Genomic DNA, 15817 nt, shown 5'->3' with positions numbered 1-15817 from the left:
AGTGCGAGTTGGGCGCTAGAACGACGTCTGCCGCCGGGTCCCTGCGGGAGGAGAGCCGCCGTCCCACCCTACACCGGAGAGGCGCAGGGGGCGAGCGGGCCTGGCGGGGGGCGGCTCTGTATTGTGCAGGGGGGCGCCGGACATCCCAGGGAAACGTTAAATTCCCGGGAATCCACAGGAGTGAAAACAACGAGAATCTACAGGGAAAACTTCAAGCCGAGTGTGAACTCAAGTTACAAGGTGCCAGTCTTTAAGAAAACAATCTTAATTCATTTAATACACGTAGAACTGTATTTCCTCATCTTCAGTATCTTTTCATCTAGAGGTAATTATTGATCCTTTTCTGTCCAGGGTGGTGCTTCTCCAAGATTTCTCTTGCAGTGAATAGACTTCCAGGTGAGATTTGTCCTTTTAGCCCTCCTCTCCTCCACATCATGTACGTCCTTAACATTTATATCCCCAACCTCTTTGGGCCAGTTTGCTCTCCCACTATGCCTTTGAAAGTCTGCCTTTTCAAAATAGCAAATTCTTGTTGCAAACATCCTTTGATTTATCCTCCCCATCAATTCACTTAAAGTCAATTCTGTTGTTGTGGTCAGTTTGCTCAAGGTTGTTTCCTGCAGGCAGCTTTCTCCCAATATTCTTGCTGTTTGTTGTGGTTACTTAAAACTGTGAAGGAACCCGTTACTTCCCTTATGAAGAAATGCTTATACTCCACCATTCTGAGTAGCAATTTTTTTCCAGCCTACATTGAGGAGGCCAAAGCATCACTTCCAAACAAGTTGACAGAGGCTTTTGTCGACACCTAAATCTGGTTTGGGCAGTAGCAGAGTTTACTCCTGCCAGCCAACATACATTGGCTTTACCCAGTGTTATCTTGTCCTAAAGCAACCCTTTTAAGTCCACGTTATGCCCTCTTATTCTTCTACAGTTTGTAACGGTAACGTATGACATCATGCTGGTTTTAGTTAATTTTTTTTAAATAGATTATATTCTTGCTACTTCTACCACATTTCAGTTATCTGTCAATTAACCAGTGTCACAGCTTGGATCAGCAGCTTAAGCTTCTTCTCATCCAGTGGTAACACTGCAGCCATCCTGGGCCTTCGGTGGCCTCCAGAAAGGAGCAGAAATTATTTTCTCTCATTCTTCACATAACTTCAGACCTTCTTTTTGTGGCTTTTCTGATCATTTTCTCTGTCTTATGAAGCTATGGAAACTGGCTACAGCAAGAGACAGGATGTTAGGGGGGAGGCTGGATTCCCTAGAGTTACCGAGAAACATCGCAGGCATCTGTTTGATATCTGATTTGTGTGCAGGTTTAAACCAACTGCCAAAGTTGGGTCAGGAAGGAATTTCTTTTCTGGTTTCGACCAGCAGAATTCTGCATTTGTAGGAACATCAAAGCATTCTCACTTACCAAACTCCTTCCTGTTCTACAGATAACGATCTTTCCTCTGCTGACATACTGCAAGTTGGATCTGAGGTTGGGATGCCACGGTGTGCATGGAGTACATAATTCCCTGTGAACTGTCTGGTGCACAGGCTCCCTGGGACTGCAGGGGAAGCACTCGGTAACTCAGGTGGTCCTTTCCTGCCCTGTGTTTCTCCTCTGACCAGGCTTTTTGAATTAATAACCAAGTTTTTCTGTTGTGCCAATTATACTCAATTTATAAGAATTGCCTGATGTGTTCGTTCACTGCCAATACTTTCTATCTGCTGTTCATCCTCCAACCTTCTTAACACTTATTGAGGAATAGTCTTATGGCGATTCCGGGTGCCTCCTGTTACTAAAACAAAGAAGGAATGTCACCTTAGGGAGTAAAAGACTTCAGTAAATGGGCACATTTGCTTTGATGCCTACCCACAGTTCATGCTAAGTACATATGTTTTGCTGAAGTCCCTCCAATAGACATTCTGCTGGCAGCCATTCCCCCAATTCATCATATTATTGTGCCTTTGACCTCTTCTCCAGCACTAGAAAGACCCCTACCAAATATTACCATGAGCGTCCATTTCTTTCTTGTGCAGTTCCCTTCAGTTCAGGTTAATTCAAGTGAAGTTACTTGCACAGGAACAATTACAGTTAAATCTGTACTTGAAGAAGTCTTTAAAAACTAGAATTATTCTGAAAACCAAGTTACACAGCTCTAATCCTACAACAGTTTCTCAGTCCTCCTTTGACTAAATGTGGTCTTCAAGTGTTCATGACAATACTTAAACATTTAGCTTAAAGAAATATGACTTGGATCGAGAGAAAAAAACTGAAGGGTATTATTTTTGAAATATACAATTATACACTGAGTGTAAAATCTCAGGGTTCTTGGTTCGCCTCTTCCTGGCTGAGGGTGGAGAAAATAAACTCCAATTTTATAGCTTGCAAGGGGCTATGTTTTGAAAGCCTCAGTAGGTTCTTATTTCAGGGATGAGTTTAGTAGGTGACCCTGCAGCAGGCAAAGAGACAGTATAAGGGTAAGACTGATGTGTTCTCAAAGTTTCCTGGAATACATGTAGAGGCAGGGTGCTAGCAAGAAAGCTGTTGGTATTCCAGTGCATTTCCCAAGGACAGGAAATTAATAGCATAGAAGAGGTATAACATTCACTGTAGGCTGCCCAGCACACAGACATCTAGCTATTCGAGTTCAGCTATTCTCTGCAGCCCGGACCAGTGTAAGGCACCACACGATAAAAGCTCCATTAAAGTTTGGAAATTTTCTTAATTATACCAAGAATATAATTTTTCAGTCTCCCATTTTACTATATCCCAGCTCTAGCGTTTTGGCCAGGAAGCACCCTGTAGCATGTTGGCCCCAGTGACCCTCCTATTGCCTCTTGCCTCTCAGTCTTAAGACTTGCTGCAGAACAGAGATCAGAAGATCAAATTATATTGCTAAAAATTAATGAGTAGTGGAGAAGACATGAGTGCAGAGTTAGAGCTTTGAAATATTTTTTTCCCTGCATTTCTCCATGTGGCTTAACCATTTCTCTTCCCTCCCTCATCTGATCGCTTTATTCCCTGCAGCAAATGCTGCAGGTCTCTGTGGGGTTCTCTTGATCTGCAGCCATTGCTCCGATTGCCCCAATGACTCTGCTCCCAGCCCACATTAATACCTTTCAGTTTGACACCTTCCTGTCACAGTCTGATACCTTCCTCCTCTTCCCTGACACCAAACTGAAGGGATAAGGCTTTGAGGTGCGTAAGGGCCAAGCAGACGAGAGGGAGAGTTCTGCCCCAACCCAGCCCCGCTCTCCCACCATCACTCTCCGCATAAGCAAACGGACCAAGCAGCCAACTAACCCAGTACACACACGGGAATCTTAGCAGGATGCTTAACCAAACTTCATTCATTGTACAGTTGAATAAAAGCCCATAAATCCTGAATTAAAATTTTTCAGACCACTGGTCTGGAGAAGGCACACAAACTGGTGCATATTTGATGGCTTTCATCCAGAAAGCAGATTCTGGTTTGCTCATGGGACAGGTGTGAGGGATTTACCAAGAGGAATTCTTGTGCTGCTACAGGTGCAGCACTGAGAAACTTCTAAAATTTCGGTGGTTTCATTCTCAGAGTTGCATCACCAATATTTAATTCAAAATGATGAAATCGCTTTTTCCAATGGTCCCAATGAAGAGAGACTTAAGGATCTTCTGGTTACTGCCATCCTCTTTTTCATCTCCCAGACGTAGGTAACCAGGCCAAGTCAGAACAAGGACCAATAAAACCAGAATCTTCCAAGTAGCTTTTTCGTAGAGGATCAAGCTATGAAGTCAGTCCAATGTTAACCAGAGTCCTAAAAGCATAGTCCCAGCAAAAAAAGAAAGCAGGAAGGCTGGAACCAGAAGGACCCTTATCCTGGCTCAGAGTCCTGGCATCAATCAGTTGGCTGGACAGGTTAGAATCGAGGAGCTCCGTAATCATCTGGCATCCTCTCGATATTGTATCTGAGAAAGAAAGGGAAAACCTATGAAGACAACCTACTCCACACTGGTCCCTTCTCTGTGCAGCAACAGTTGTTGCATTTCTGTCTGCAGCTCAGAGCCTCAGGAGGCTTTTGACTTCCGAAAGTCAAAAGCCTTCATAAAGCTGCTGTTACTCTTCACCTCAAACTCAGAAATTTGGCATTTCAAAACTCTACCTTCTCCAGAGAAGGAAAAAAATTGTGGTTTTGTGATATCTGACTTAGGATTTAAGATTTAAGAGCAGATCACCATGGAGAATAAAACTTAGGCCACTCAACCTACGATTCATGGCCACAGTGTTTTGGGAGAAAAACCTTCAGCCATATTCCAATTACAGATCAGTTAAGATTTTACATATTTATAGCAATCAACCTCCTAATTTCTGACATACAGTTCTGGCACAAATTACAAGACTTACTGTCTTCCCTGCTAGCACAACTGTCTCCTTTCTAGATTGATGCCATTCCATCTGAAACCTTTGGCCTGCTTCCATCCGTGTCCCGACTTCTCTCCTTACCATGCTATGAGACATATCTACCACACTGTGAAACAATTTGGTGTAGGTTCTAAGCATGATAAATCTTCTGGTAGGTAAATTATGTAGAAGGAATATTAAAACATTGGATATAACAAGCAAAGGTGAGTAAAGTCTTCTTAGTCTAGGCTTTATGAGTGCTTTGGAAGGAAGAGGAAATTAATTTAAGCAAATGTTTTTACAGTAGATCACTGGTCCTGTTGCACACTAAAAAAAATTGAAGTGAGCCAGTACTTGCAGGTACCGAAAAAATCTGTTGCGTTGCATTTGCTGCACTAGCCTCCTTCCAAGCTGGCTTGTTTTTTTAGCTAAAAAGCAAATTCTGTCTCTCAGCTGAGAGTACACAAAGCTACCAAACCGAATATGGAACAATAATAGTTCTTTTCCTCAAGAACCTGTAGAATATATTAGCCTGCGTGTTCTGTTGCTGCTGGTGGTAAGCAAAACTGATCTATGGAAATACTGGTCTCCAAGGAAACTAATTTTCCGGGTAAAAGCAAGTGAATGTGAGGACTGAATAGAAGTGGGTCTGCGACCAGTCCCTTCCGAGCAGCAGCTGTGTTTCTACTTTTGTGCAAACATGAAGCCTTTTACTGCATCCTGCGCTAGGGACAATGCACGAGAGAAGTCTGTGGTGGCAGAGTCCCTGTCAGACAAGGATTCTGCCAGGCAATGTTCATCCCTGTCACAGGTCCCTTACCTGTGCCTGGAAATATACATTATAGGCACTCCTGGGATTTTTCGAATTCTCCGCTTGAGCTCTTTATCCACTGTGGCCACAATGTAACATTTGTGCTGCAAAAAAAAAGAGGGGAGTCAGATTCAACACCAGTGAACCCACAGAAAGGAAACAAAGCTGAGCTAAAGCTTCTATTCAAGCGAGCTCATTTAACACACGAAGGCTATGAGTTCTGAGTGAGGCACTACTAGGACTTGTATGGAACTCCACAGCAGACTATTAACACCCTTCCACTCATCAAAATGCACTGGTAGAAACGTCCAGTGTCAGCCCAGCCTTCCCAGCTGACAGCTTTCCCATCTGAGGTGCTTCTTGATGCTGTCCTCTACAACACCAATGCTTAGGGAAGACTAAACCTTGTTTCAAATAAAGTTGTGCTAGAGACAGAAACTGGCTTCTGTCTCTCAGTGAGATTTTACAGTTACTTTGTGGGAAATGTAAGTCATCAGTAACCAGGAGGGTTCAGGAATCTTTAGTATATTAGCACGCTATAGAAAATTCCAGAAACAGAAATACCTGAGTGACCCTCTGCACCAAGCAGTCATCTGCATAGGTTCCTTTGTGCATACATGGCAAGCGTTCAAACCGAGCGTCCTTGGCAATCCTGTGGGGACATGAAAGGCAGCATCGCAGCATCAGAATACAGTGTACACTACAGCACAGAAGAACAGAAATGTCCCTTTCTGTGATATACAGCATGTTATTCTCAAAAAAAGGGCTAAAGGGAGGAGAAAAAAAAAGAATGCTATCTGTCTGGCTAATTATTATAGGTTAAGTATTTCTTAGTATTTATTAGGTGGGTTCAAGATCCCCATAATCTTAGGCTCTGGACTATCTATCGAAGTAATTAGAAACCAAGTATCTGTGGGAAGAACTAGGACAACTTCTAGTATCTGATGTTTCATAGCATGCATATAGGAACACTTGTCCTCTCTGAAGGGGAACATTGAACCTGTTTAGGGGACTATTCAGATACTCTACAATGCAACAGGCCAAAATAAAGAACAATACATCTGGCTTGTACATCTGGCGAGCATAAACTACACTGGACGACATAATATGACTAGATTGTCAGTACGTGCTACCTACTCCTACAGGAATAACATGAGACATAAGTGGAAGGTTCCACAAGACTCAGGTCGCTTCTTTTTTTATTTTTAGAATTTTCTATAATTTAAAGAAATCTATGTATAATTTTGAGAAACAAGAGGAAGTATTATTTTGGAAGTCTCGAGGGGGGGAGTAAAGATTTACAGATCAATACTGTGCACTCATACATACCTTACAGTTTTTAAAAAAGGTCTCAAACGAGCCTTATAATGATCTCATACAGCCAGAGAAATAAAACAATAAAACCAAGTTTGGGACTCTGCAACAACCTAAGCACCCTCTAGTGCAAGGGCACCATCATGGAAAGTGCTTTTAGTTTATTTATATAAAAACATTATGCTCCAAAAACAGCGAAGGACACTCTGCACCTACCTTAATGCCACACGGTACTTCTGTCCTAACTTCTCAATTTCACCCATTACACAATCTGTGATACATGGAATACCTACAGAAAAAAACCCAACAACCTGTATTAAAACCAAGTGGTGTTTCTTCACAGACCCCTACAGATTGCCTGCATGCCTAGAAACTATCGTGGAACTCCGTAACATATTACTTACAGTTTTAAATTTATGAGAACTGACAAGGTTGCAAAGTGATGAAATGTAGAGCCACTGTGTTTGACCATGCCACAGTAATTTTAGATTTTGAAATTACTAATGCTTTACCTTTCTTGAGATTAGCGTTTAAGACTGTTTGACTGAAACCAGAGATAGTTCCAGGGTTACTACAGCCATGAACAATGAGCTTGATGGTTATAGCACGTCTACTTTTTTTCAAGATTTCTGTTATCCTCAGTGCTATGAGGCTGACAAAGCACATCACGAGCGTGTTGGGGCATTATGTGCTCCAGAAGAAGCTGCGAGTGATGCAGACACTCACACTTGGCGTAGAGGCAGTCCATCATTGACTGCACCAGGTCCAGCTTGGCCTTGATAGAGAAGTTGATGAAGTTTGTGTCAACCAGGATGTGATAAGGGGGGCCCAACTGTGTATTATACTGGAAGAACAAGCAAGAAGGATGCTGGGGGCTGCCAGGAAGACAGAGAATTCAAATTAGAGAACTGCAATCAACAACATATCCAATCCTACAACTTGTATAGAACGAAGGAATGACGACGAGCAGAAACAACACAAGACGGCACGGGAGGGTGACCCATTAGGCCTCTGTCCCGCAGCTTCCCAGGCCCAGTTTCTTGGTTTGGGGCTCCATTTCCCACCCAGACAGTTTTGCTCAGAAATGTCTTTGGCGGCAGCCTGTGGTGTGGCCGGCCCTCCCTCCCCAGCCTGCCCGTGGCACTTACACCTCCCGCTCCTTGATCGCACTTGGGTCCTCTTTCTTCTTCACGCGTGCTTTTGCCCGGTTCTTCTCATTACTGCATGGAAACAGGCATTCCTCAGGGAGGGCAGCAGGGAAGGGCGGCCCAAGGCTGGGCCGGGACCCCTAATACCAAGAGTGCTGGCAAATAAACTCTCCTAAGGCTTGTTTTAGAGTTTAGAAAGCAAGAGTTTAGAGTTTAGTTTTAGAGTTTAGAAAGCAATCAGGCCTGGGCAACATAAAGGATTGATCTCCATCAATCGTGTGCAGCAAGACAAGAGCTGTTTACAGAATATGTTTCCCAGTTACATGTACGCGTATAAATTTTCCCAGATATCTTATGTATATTCTCTTACTTTCTAAGGACTAATTTTAGTGTTATTATGAACTTTACAACAGTCAAAACTCTTGCCAGATTTGGAGCTTTGGAGCCAGCTCCGTCTGGCCTTGCATTTGAGATAGGAAGAGACTGCAAACAGAGGTGATTACAGAAGAAGAGACAGTTGTTCCTGATCAGAGTGAACACAAGGCGATACCATCTCCAAAGAACGAACAATGTCTGGAAAACATTGTCTGAAAGAGAACACGCTGTCATAGACTCACAGAATAGTTTGGGTTGGAAGGGACATTAAGGATCATCCAGTTCCAACCCCCTGCCACAGGCAGGGACATCCCACTGGCTCAGGCTGCCCAAGGCCCATCCAACCTGTCCTGGAACACCTCCAGGGATGGGGCAGCCACAGCTTCCCTGGGCAACCTGGGCCAGTGCCTCACCACTCTCATGGGGAAGAAATTCCTCCTAATGTCCAGTCTAAATCTGCCCCTCTCCAGTTTATAGCCGTTCCCCCTCGTCCTATCCCCACAAGCCTTTAGGAATAACCCCTCTCCAGCTCTCCTGTAGCCCCTTCAGGCACTGGTAGGTCTCTATAAGGTCTCCTCTGAGCCTTCTCTTCTCCAAGCTGAAAAAGCCCAACTCTCTCAGCCCTCTGCGAGCGCAGCCCCCCCCGCCCCCCGGGCCGCACTCACAGCCGCTGGTCGCGGAGGCTGATCATGCGCTTCACCGCCGCGTATTTCCGCGCTTTCTTCTGCTTCCCCTGCAACGAGAGGGACACGGGGCTACCGGAGCTGCGGAGGGGCCGGGACCGAGCCCTGCCCGCCGCCCCGGCCCCCCCCCGCCGCTCACCATGCCGCCCAGGTGCCGCCGCCGCGCCGCCCCGCGTCACCGCGCGCCCGGAAGAGCCGGACGTGACGTCACTTCCGGCCGCCGGCACCGGGCAGCGGGAGACCGCGCCGGTCGCGCGCAGGAGCGGGCGAGACGCCAGCGGCGCCTCCGGTAACGGCCCCCCCCCCGCCGCGCCCCGGGCTTGGCTGGAGGGGGGGCGGGCCGGGTGCGGGGCGCTGCCGGCGGGAGGGCGAGGCCGCGGGGCTCGGGGGGGAGAACGGCCCGGCCCCCTCCTCGCCGCCTCCCGCCGCGCCGCGGGTGCAGTGCTGGAGCTGGTGCCGGCGGCGCGGCTCCGTCTCGCGGGCTCCGCCACGGAGCGCAGCCGCTGTCGCTGTCCGTAGCCCTGACCGACGGCTGCGACCCGCAGCGCCGGCAGCGAGCGTGGGTTCAGCCGGGCTGAGCCCGGGCGCCTGTCCGCTCGGGGGGGCGTTCCTCCAGCTCCCGTGCTTGGTTCCTGGTGTCCGGGCAGGGGCAGCGAGCGGCCTCCTGGTTGTCACCTTTCTTGTAGAGCTTCTGGGACCGGCGAGAGCTCGTAACTGGTGGCATCTCCCGAATGCGCTGGTTTTATCCGCTGTGCTGGTCAGAAAAAGAAGCCACGGGACCGATGAGGTGCTATGTGGGAATTTCTTCCTGGAGCAGTGGCCTTTGCGACTAAGGCTCTGATAACGAGGAAGAAAATTAGATTGAAAGAAGAGTTGGGTTCATTAGGGAAACCGCGGCTGACCTTTCCACCTGGGTGATTGCACCAGGCTTAATTGTTGGTTGAGGAAATGCAGTCGCTGGAGCTCCCCTGGTGCTGTTTTGGTGACCTGAGTGGCTCTGGTGAAGGAAATAATCGAGGAGGATGGGGGCAAGCGGCTCTTCCGTGGGTGAGTTGGGTGGCAAGGGGCTCAATGTTGGTATGGCTTGGGAGCAGATAAAGTGTTGAGACCCACCTGAGAGTTGCCATCTGGCTGGCTTGCTGCGTTTGAGGAGGACAGAAAGAGTCATTGGGCACTGGAACAGCTGCCCAGGGAGGTGGTCGAGTCGCCTTCCCTGGAGGTGTTCAAGGAATGGGTGGATGAAGTGCTGAGGGACATGGTTTAGGGAGTGTTAGGAATGGTTGGACTCGATGATCCAGTGGGTCCTTTCCAACCTGGTGATTCTGTGATTCTGTGACAGGAGGAGCCCATAGCCCTGGTGGTGGTTCTGTTGCAATGAAAAGCCTGTATGTAGACTTAGGCAGTTGGCAGAGGTCTCCCATGATCTTTTTTCCAGTTGTCACTATTTTATTTGGCTTTTGTGTAAATGCATATGACAGATTTCAGCCCTGATGGGAACTGTTTTGTGTGGACGCTGGCCGTTGATGTGGCTTTTGTCCTTGACAGCTGATACCAGAGCCTGCTTAGTGCCTTTTGCGCTGACTCTTCAGTCTTCTGTGGGTGTATTTTAACATTTGGTTCCCATGGAAATTCCTTTGTGCTGATTTGTGTGTACTTTAAGTAATGTGAGAAAATCCTTAAAGCTCATGGCCAGAGGGAAATTGAGTGTATGATAGCGACTTCATCTCTGGTGGCCACCTGACTTGGTGTCTACTTTCCCACTTCATGTAGAGATAATAAGAAGTTGCTGTGCTGATTGAGGGAGACAGCTAATTCCCTGCGTCTAGTGAGCTTTGAAATTCTGCAACCCTGTTGAAGAGACTTGGGCTTCAATTGATGTAAAAATCCTTGTAGCTGAAGTGATGGATCTGTCACTTCTTGTGCTTTCACATGAGGGGCTGTGTGGCTTGTGGTGCACTTTACAGAAGGGAAGGAGTTACGGACTGAGGCAGAAATAACTTGGCTAGATGAACCTCGGGGTGAGTTTTGTATTGATTTTTTTTTTTTTGTGAGATACACACACCTTCCACAGCCAGGCCACGCTGGAGCAGGGTTTCAACCAGGCATTTGTAACACATCTTGGATATGTACGGTAAAAACCATAAAATATCTAGGAAATTGCTAAGTCTGTCATTCTTAATACACAGAGATATGAGTTTAGAAACCTGAAGCTGCATCTAGGAGGAAAATGAGAACTTATGCCCTGGGAACTGCAAAATTCTTCGCATAGGCAGAGGAAAGGAAAAAAGTAGATGAGTGGGTGGGATTTTCCTTGAAATGTGCAGAAGGAAGAGACAATGAGAATCTGGTTGCTTCAGCAGCGCACAAAGAGCTCTGCACAGACTTACCTGTTGGTTTTCATATGTGTTAGAAGGTTTGGTGGAAGTGTGCAAAGGCAGCCAGATCTGTATGATTATTGGAATGGAGGGAAGTAGGAAACATCTGAAGAGAAAGGTAGATAAATGGGGGAGGAAGGAGGAAGTGGCAGCTGAAGTGGTGGTGTGGCAAGCAGCAGGAACACGTCACTTACATCCACAGTAGAGGTGACTGTCTTTATAGACAGTTGCTGTGGTGAGCCTGCGTCTGTTCATTTTGTTCTCATGTCTTTATATAATCTGTGTTCTGAATGAGTAGATACTGACTGTGTAGGTTCTGTGGCTTTTCTTCTGGCATCTGTCCTGGTTTTTGTGGGCTGTATCGTTTCTTGCTGGATTTTTTTATCTCAATCCTGACAGTAAACTGTAATTTAGTGGATGGTGCTGCTGAAACTGAAATGCCTTATGAGGATACTGGTTTCCTGAATACCTAAAACACCAGCAAAAAAAAAAAAAAATCTAGTTTGCTTTTGAAAAAATTCAAAGTTTTTTTTTTTTAGGTTTTTATTCTAAATAGCCCTGGGAAAAATCAGCCTCAAAATAGGGCATGGCATGTTGTGAGTTGCGAAGGCTTGAAGTGGTACCTGATCCTTAGCAATCCTCATGAATAGTATGCATGTTCTTAGCTGCTCCAGAGATACCATGAGCCCGATGAAACCTGTGGAGGCAGGATGTATCTTGTTCCATCTTGAACCTGCTAGTTTCAAGGCGTCATAGAATGAAATGAGATCGTGACAGGTGGAGGTTGAGGATATGGTGAAGCCTGGCACCTTGTCGACAGCAATACCTTTATAACACTTCTATGGATTCGATGTCTAGTGATAATCTTGCATCTTAAACCTGCCACGTTTCTACTTGCTAGATTTGTCTGCAACAGTTGAGAGATGCAATTTTTCTCTCTTTTTTTTCCTTTTCCAGGGAAGCCAGCAAACGACAGGCTACAGGGAGCAGTATTGCAGGAGAACCCTTTTCCACAAAGTGGAAGAAATTGCTGAGCTCCAATCCTCACCTTTCAGCAGTGATTTTGTGATGCAAGTTCCAGTAGTTTCTCTTTCTGTCATAATCACCTTTATGGCCTCTTCTTACTAATGTTTGCCCCAGTGCTGGGCACAAAGAAGAAGGATGCTGAAGAATGGGTACCCCCCTTTTGGCTTTTAGAACATGGGCACTTGTGTAAAGGTATGTGATTGTTCTTTGACTGAAGGGATGGAATATCTATGGAGACCTGCAAAGGGGATTTGCTGGGCTGGAAAGTTGTGGCTATTGTTGGGGGGAAATACCTCATTTAAGCTTTCTGCACGCTGATGTCCATTGCTGCTGCTGCTGAGATGACTGATGAATAACTCCCCTTTTGTGTTGTTTAGAAAAAAAAAAAAGAAAGAATAGGAAAAGCAGCTTGAATGCACAATGTAGCTTCTCACTGACTGAATGATGACATGACGAGCTATATTGTATGCATCGGTGTGTGCCAAATCGTTTGTCTAATTGTCACACATGTTCCTTGCTGCTGCTCTTGTTCCATCTGTCAGCTCTGTCTTATCAACCAAACAGCATGTTGTTGTTCTGTGTGTGGTCTTTTTACTACATGTTTGTTTAGCAGTCCCCTCAGTGAGAGCTCGATTCTGGATTGGTGTCTCTAAAAACTGCTGTAAATTTTAATAGAGTACAAACCCAAGGTTTTAGCTTGTGTGTTGATCAGCGAGAATTTCAGCGGAGAGGCTCCACTTTGCAGAAGTGGGTGGGAAAATACAGATGCACTGTTTTCCAGTTGTATTCATACTTTCTGTAGTAGAGTTACAGGGAAAAAAATGGATTCAGCTCTGCCCTAGAAGGATTTAGTTTGTTCTGAACATATGAGGATGTATTCCATAGCTTTTTCTTCTGAGGTTACTGGTTAAGGGTCAACTTCTGTCCATTTTGATGATGGCCCTGTGGTGTGCATTTGTGGCGGACTAGAAGTTAACCTTGTGACTTGCAGGGAAAAGTAGATGTGAGAATTTGGATGAGTAGCTTTCAGCCACTACTGCCAAAATTGGTGATCCTGCAAAAAGTAGTTCCTCCTTGTAGTACCCAGAGACCACTCTCTCACTGGTTTCTGAGGATACTATGTTGTCCTTTTAGATCCCAAAATCTGAGCGTGCGATGGAGAGAGAACGGTTCCTTGTAGCATGCTGCGCTGTTTGCATATTTCACAGTCTTACGTGATAATGCTTTAGGGATGTCCTTGGAGAGGAAGGTAGATGACCAATAGGTCTGAGGAATCCTAGATTAAATTTAGGCCACTGCGTGTGAGGAAGAGTCATTGGACTGGACTTGGCCTATTTTGTGTTCTAGATGCAGCTGTGATCCTCGGCTGTGTGTATCATCGAAGGGACCTGATGTTTTACATTATTGGTAAGTGAAGGAAAGGCTGCCACTGTATTTGTTGACCTCTCCATAGATTTAGAAGAGTTTCTTGAACTCCTCTGCTTTCATGTTAGTTGTGTCTACCTGACAAACATGAAGTTAACTGTCATCCTGCACTGTGCCCTCCACCTAGCAGACTTGCTTCTCCACCATTCTTATTGTTTCTAAGTCCCTCCATTGACCTCATTCCTAAGCCATCCACTGACTTTTTACTTCGAGAAGTAGTGCAAGGTTGTTGCAGCTGTGATGCTTCTTAATCCAGCCTTATTGAGGTGGGCAGGGGTTTTGTGGTTATGACTGTTTCCCTTAAAGGAGTCTCTGTAGTTGTAATTTGCAACTCAAAGGGAATTTTGTGCTTCTGTTGGGATGTCTGTTAGCCATGCCTGAAATTTGTACCACTTTTTCCTATTTCCTCTGTTTGCAGTCATTTGCGGAGTTTTAAGGGACTTGTCATTCTCTAACCTTACTTGTAGCATAACACAACTGTAAAGGTTCACACAATAGCTTTTGCCTTAACCGTCTAATTTGCAGTTGAGTAGAATGTCATTAATAAAAGGCATGTTGGGCCGATAGGCTGATGCAGAAGGGATTTTGGTGCCTGATTGAACCGTGCTGCTGCAACCACCCTCTGTTCTCTCCTTGCTGCAGGTGGGATCACGGTATCTGTGGTAGCTTTCTTCTTCACCATTAAGTTCCTTTTCGAGCTTGCCGCACGTATAGTCAGCTTCCTTCAGTATGAGGACCGGGAACGCCGAGGGGAGCGAACTATTTATGACTACGTGCGAGGCAACTACTTGGATCCCCGGTCCTGCAAAATCTCCTGGGATTGGAAGGACCCCTATGAGGTGGGCCATAGCATGGCCTTCCGAGTGCATGTAAGGGAATATTTTTGTTTCCATGCAGCTTTTGGGGCAGGAGCAGAGGTCTGAGTTAGAGATGGGCTGTTGGAATGTTTTTTATTGGGGTCAAGCTGGTTGTAACTTAGGAGTAGGAAAGCTATCTGTTTATGTCTTCTGCCCCCTGCAACTGTATTGGAGAACTCTGTAAGTGCATGTCTGAAGTTTGCACAACTTAAAATCTGATCTCCCCCTTTTTAGAATCCTCTGAAGAGCCAGAGGCACTCAGGCTTGTCCTATCTACTGCTTCTGTTACTGGGAAGTGAGTGGGCTGAGCCTTGCCTTCAGCAGACTTGGTGCTATCTTTTGGTTGCAAAGCTGAAGTTCAGAGCGTGGGAGTGGGCTTTTTACCAACCCAAGGGCTGTAAAGCTTCATGGCTGCTCCCTATTTCTTCAAAATTGAGTGTTATTCTGTCTGACCTGGAAAAGCCTGCCAAGGACTTGTTTCCGTCCAATGCCAAAAGGCCAAGTCTAGGGTGATGGGACAAGTATACAATTAAGGTGGATGAGGGGCCTGGACACTGAGAGTTTGGAGCTACATAGATAAGATTTGAACAGGTTTTTCTGGGCTTATGTGCCTACCTCTCTGCCCCACCTTCCTCACCCAGAAAGGTATTAAAATAAGAAAAAAGGTTGAGATGGATTGCTATACTCATCCCTTCTGGGAAGACCAGGAAAACCCTTTTGCTTGAGGGTAAGTGAGGAGTTCTAACTCCAGGGCAGAACTGAGGGGAAAGGGACTTGTTCTGTTCCTGCTCTTTAGATTTATTCCCTTCACTTTACTGACTGTAGCTCATGACGGCTCTGGCGTGAAGCCCTTGCACTTGAAGCTCCTCTCGCATTTGCTTAGCCGTTTATTCATCAACTACCATTTAGTAGCTGTTGCATGCACTGATTTCTCTCACTGACAGTCATGATACATCCTACTGCAGACCCCACACCCTCCCTTATTTAGAAACAGGGAATAATGGTAACCTTTTGCTGACTGCAGGCTGGTTACAGATGGCAGGCAGGATCTGGCCCACAAGCTCCTGGCTCTTGAAGAGCCATGCACGTAAGGGTTCAAGGTGCAATTTTTTGCTTGTAAGGAAATAGCAGTCATGCTATGTTACCTTCTTAAATTGTCCAGTAGATCACTTCTGTGAGCTGAATGCGACTTGTTCATGCTGATGCTTATCAGTACAGAGTGGGTTAGCTCCTTAGGTCAGCATCTTCTCCACACTGCTTTCTGTGATAAATTGGTGAGAGCTTTTCCAGAGCTTAGCTGTACAAATGAACAAGATCTGCTTGTTTCTCTGAAAGGATGCAGCTTTGCTTTTTTCCTTTCAGTAGTGGGTTCTCTTGGTTTCTGCTCTGAAATCACACTAACAGTGCAGAGAAGAAATGCCTAGAGG

General features: G+C 45.8%; 2 protein-coding genes across 9 annotated transcripts in view; one reads left to right on the top strand and one right to left on the bottom strand.

The window, feature by feature from the left end:
- Positions 1–3318: 3318 nt before the first annotated feature.
- On the bottom strand, positions 3319–8913 carry FCF1 (FCF1 rRNA-processing protein). Its single transcript, XM_054067688.1, has 8 exons — positions 8847–8913; positions 8690–8757; positions 7650–7721; positions 7228–7376; positions 6718–6790; positions 5752–5839; positions 5197–5291; positions 3319–3943 (listed from the first exon to the last, which is right to left on the bottom strand). The coding sequence occupies exons 1-8, from the start codon at positions 8847–8849 to the stop codon at positions 3895–3897; spliced, it is 597 nt and encodes a 198-aa protein (XP_053923663.1). The 5' UTR covers positions 8850–8913; the 3' UTR covers positions 3319–3894.
- AREL1 (apoptosis resistant E3 ubiquitin protein ligase 1) overlaps positions 8903–15817 on the top strand; it is a 24227-nt gene continuing 17312 nt past the window's right edge. For 5 of the 8 annotated variants that reach the window (XR_008450004.1, XR_008450005.1, XR_008450002.1 and 2 more), the window contains exons 1-4: positions 8903–8996; positions 12040–12300; positions 13456–13515; positions 14176–14402. Coding sequence is in view for 4 of the 8 variants with exons in the window: in XM_054067683.1 (XP_053923658.1) it covers positions 12210–12300; positions 13456–13515; positions 14176–14402 (378 nt within the window). In the remaining 4 variants the exon portion in view is untranslated. Of the gene's footprint in view, positions 8997–11720; positions 11935–12039; positions 12301–13455; positions 13516–14175; positions 14403–15817 lie in introns of those variants that run through there. The other 3 variants (XM_054067686.1, XM_054067685.1, XM_054067687.1) reach the window with 3 other exon arrangements.

This window comes from Cuculus canorus, chromosome 5 (assembly GCF_017976375.1).
Source record: "Cuculus canorus isolate bCucCan1 chromosome 5, bCucCan1.pri, whole genome shotgun sequence".
Taxonomy (NCBI): Eukaryota; Metazoa; Chordata; class Aves; order Cuculiformes; family Cuculidae; genus Cuculus; species Cuculus canorus.
Note: the sequence above shows the minus strand (reverse complement) of the source record. Positions and strands in the feature narration are given on the sequence as shown.

Coding starts and splice junctions, on each gene's coding strand:
- FCF1 (XM_054067688.1), bottom strand. Junction 6,791..7,227: donor GGACTGCCTCTACGCCAAGT/GTGAGTGTCTGC, acceptor TTTTTTCTGTAG/GTATTCCATGTATCACAGAT. Junction 5,292..5,751: donor TGGTGCAGAGGGTCACTCAG/GTATTTCTGTTT, acceptor TTTTTTTTGCAG/CACAAATGTTACATTGTGGC.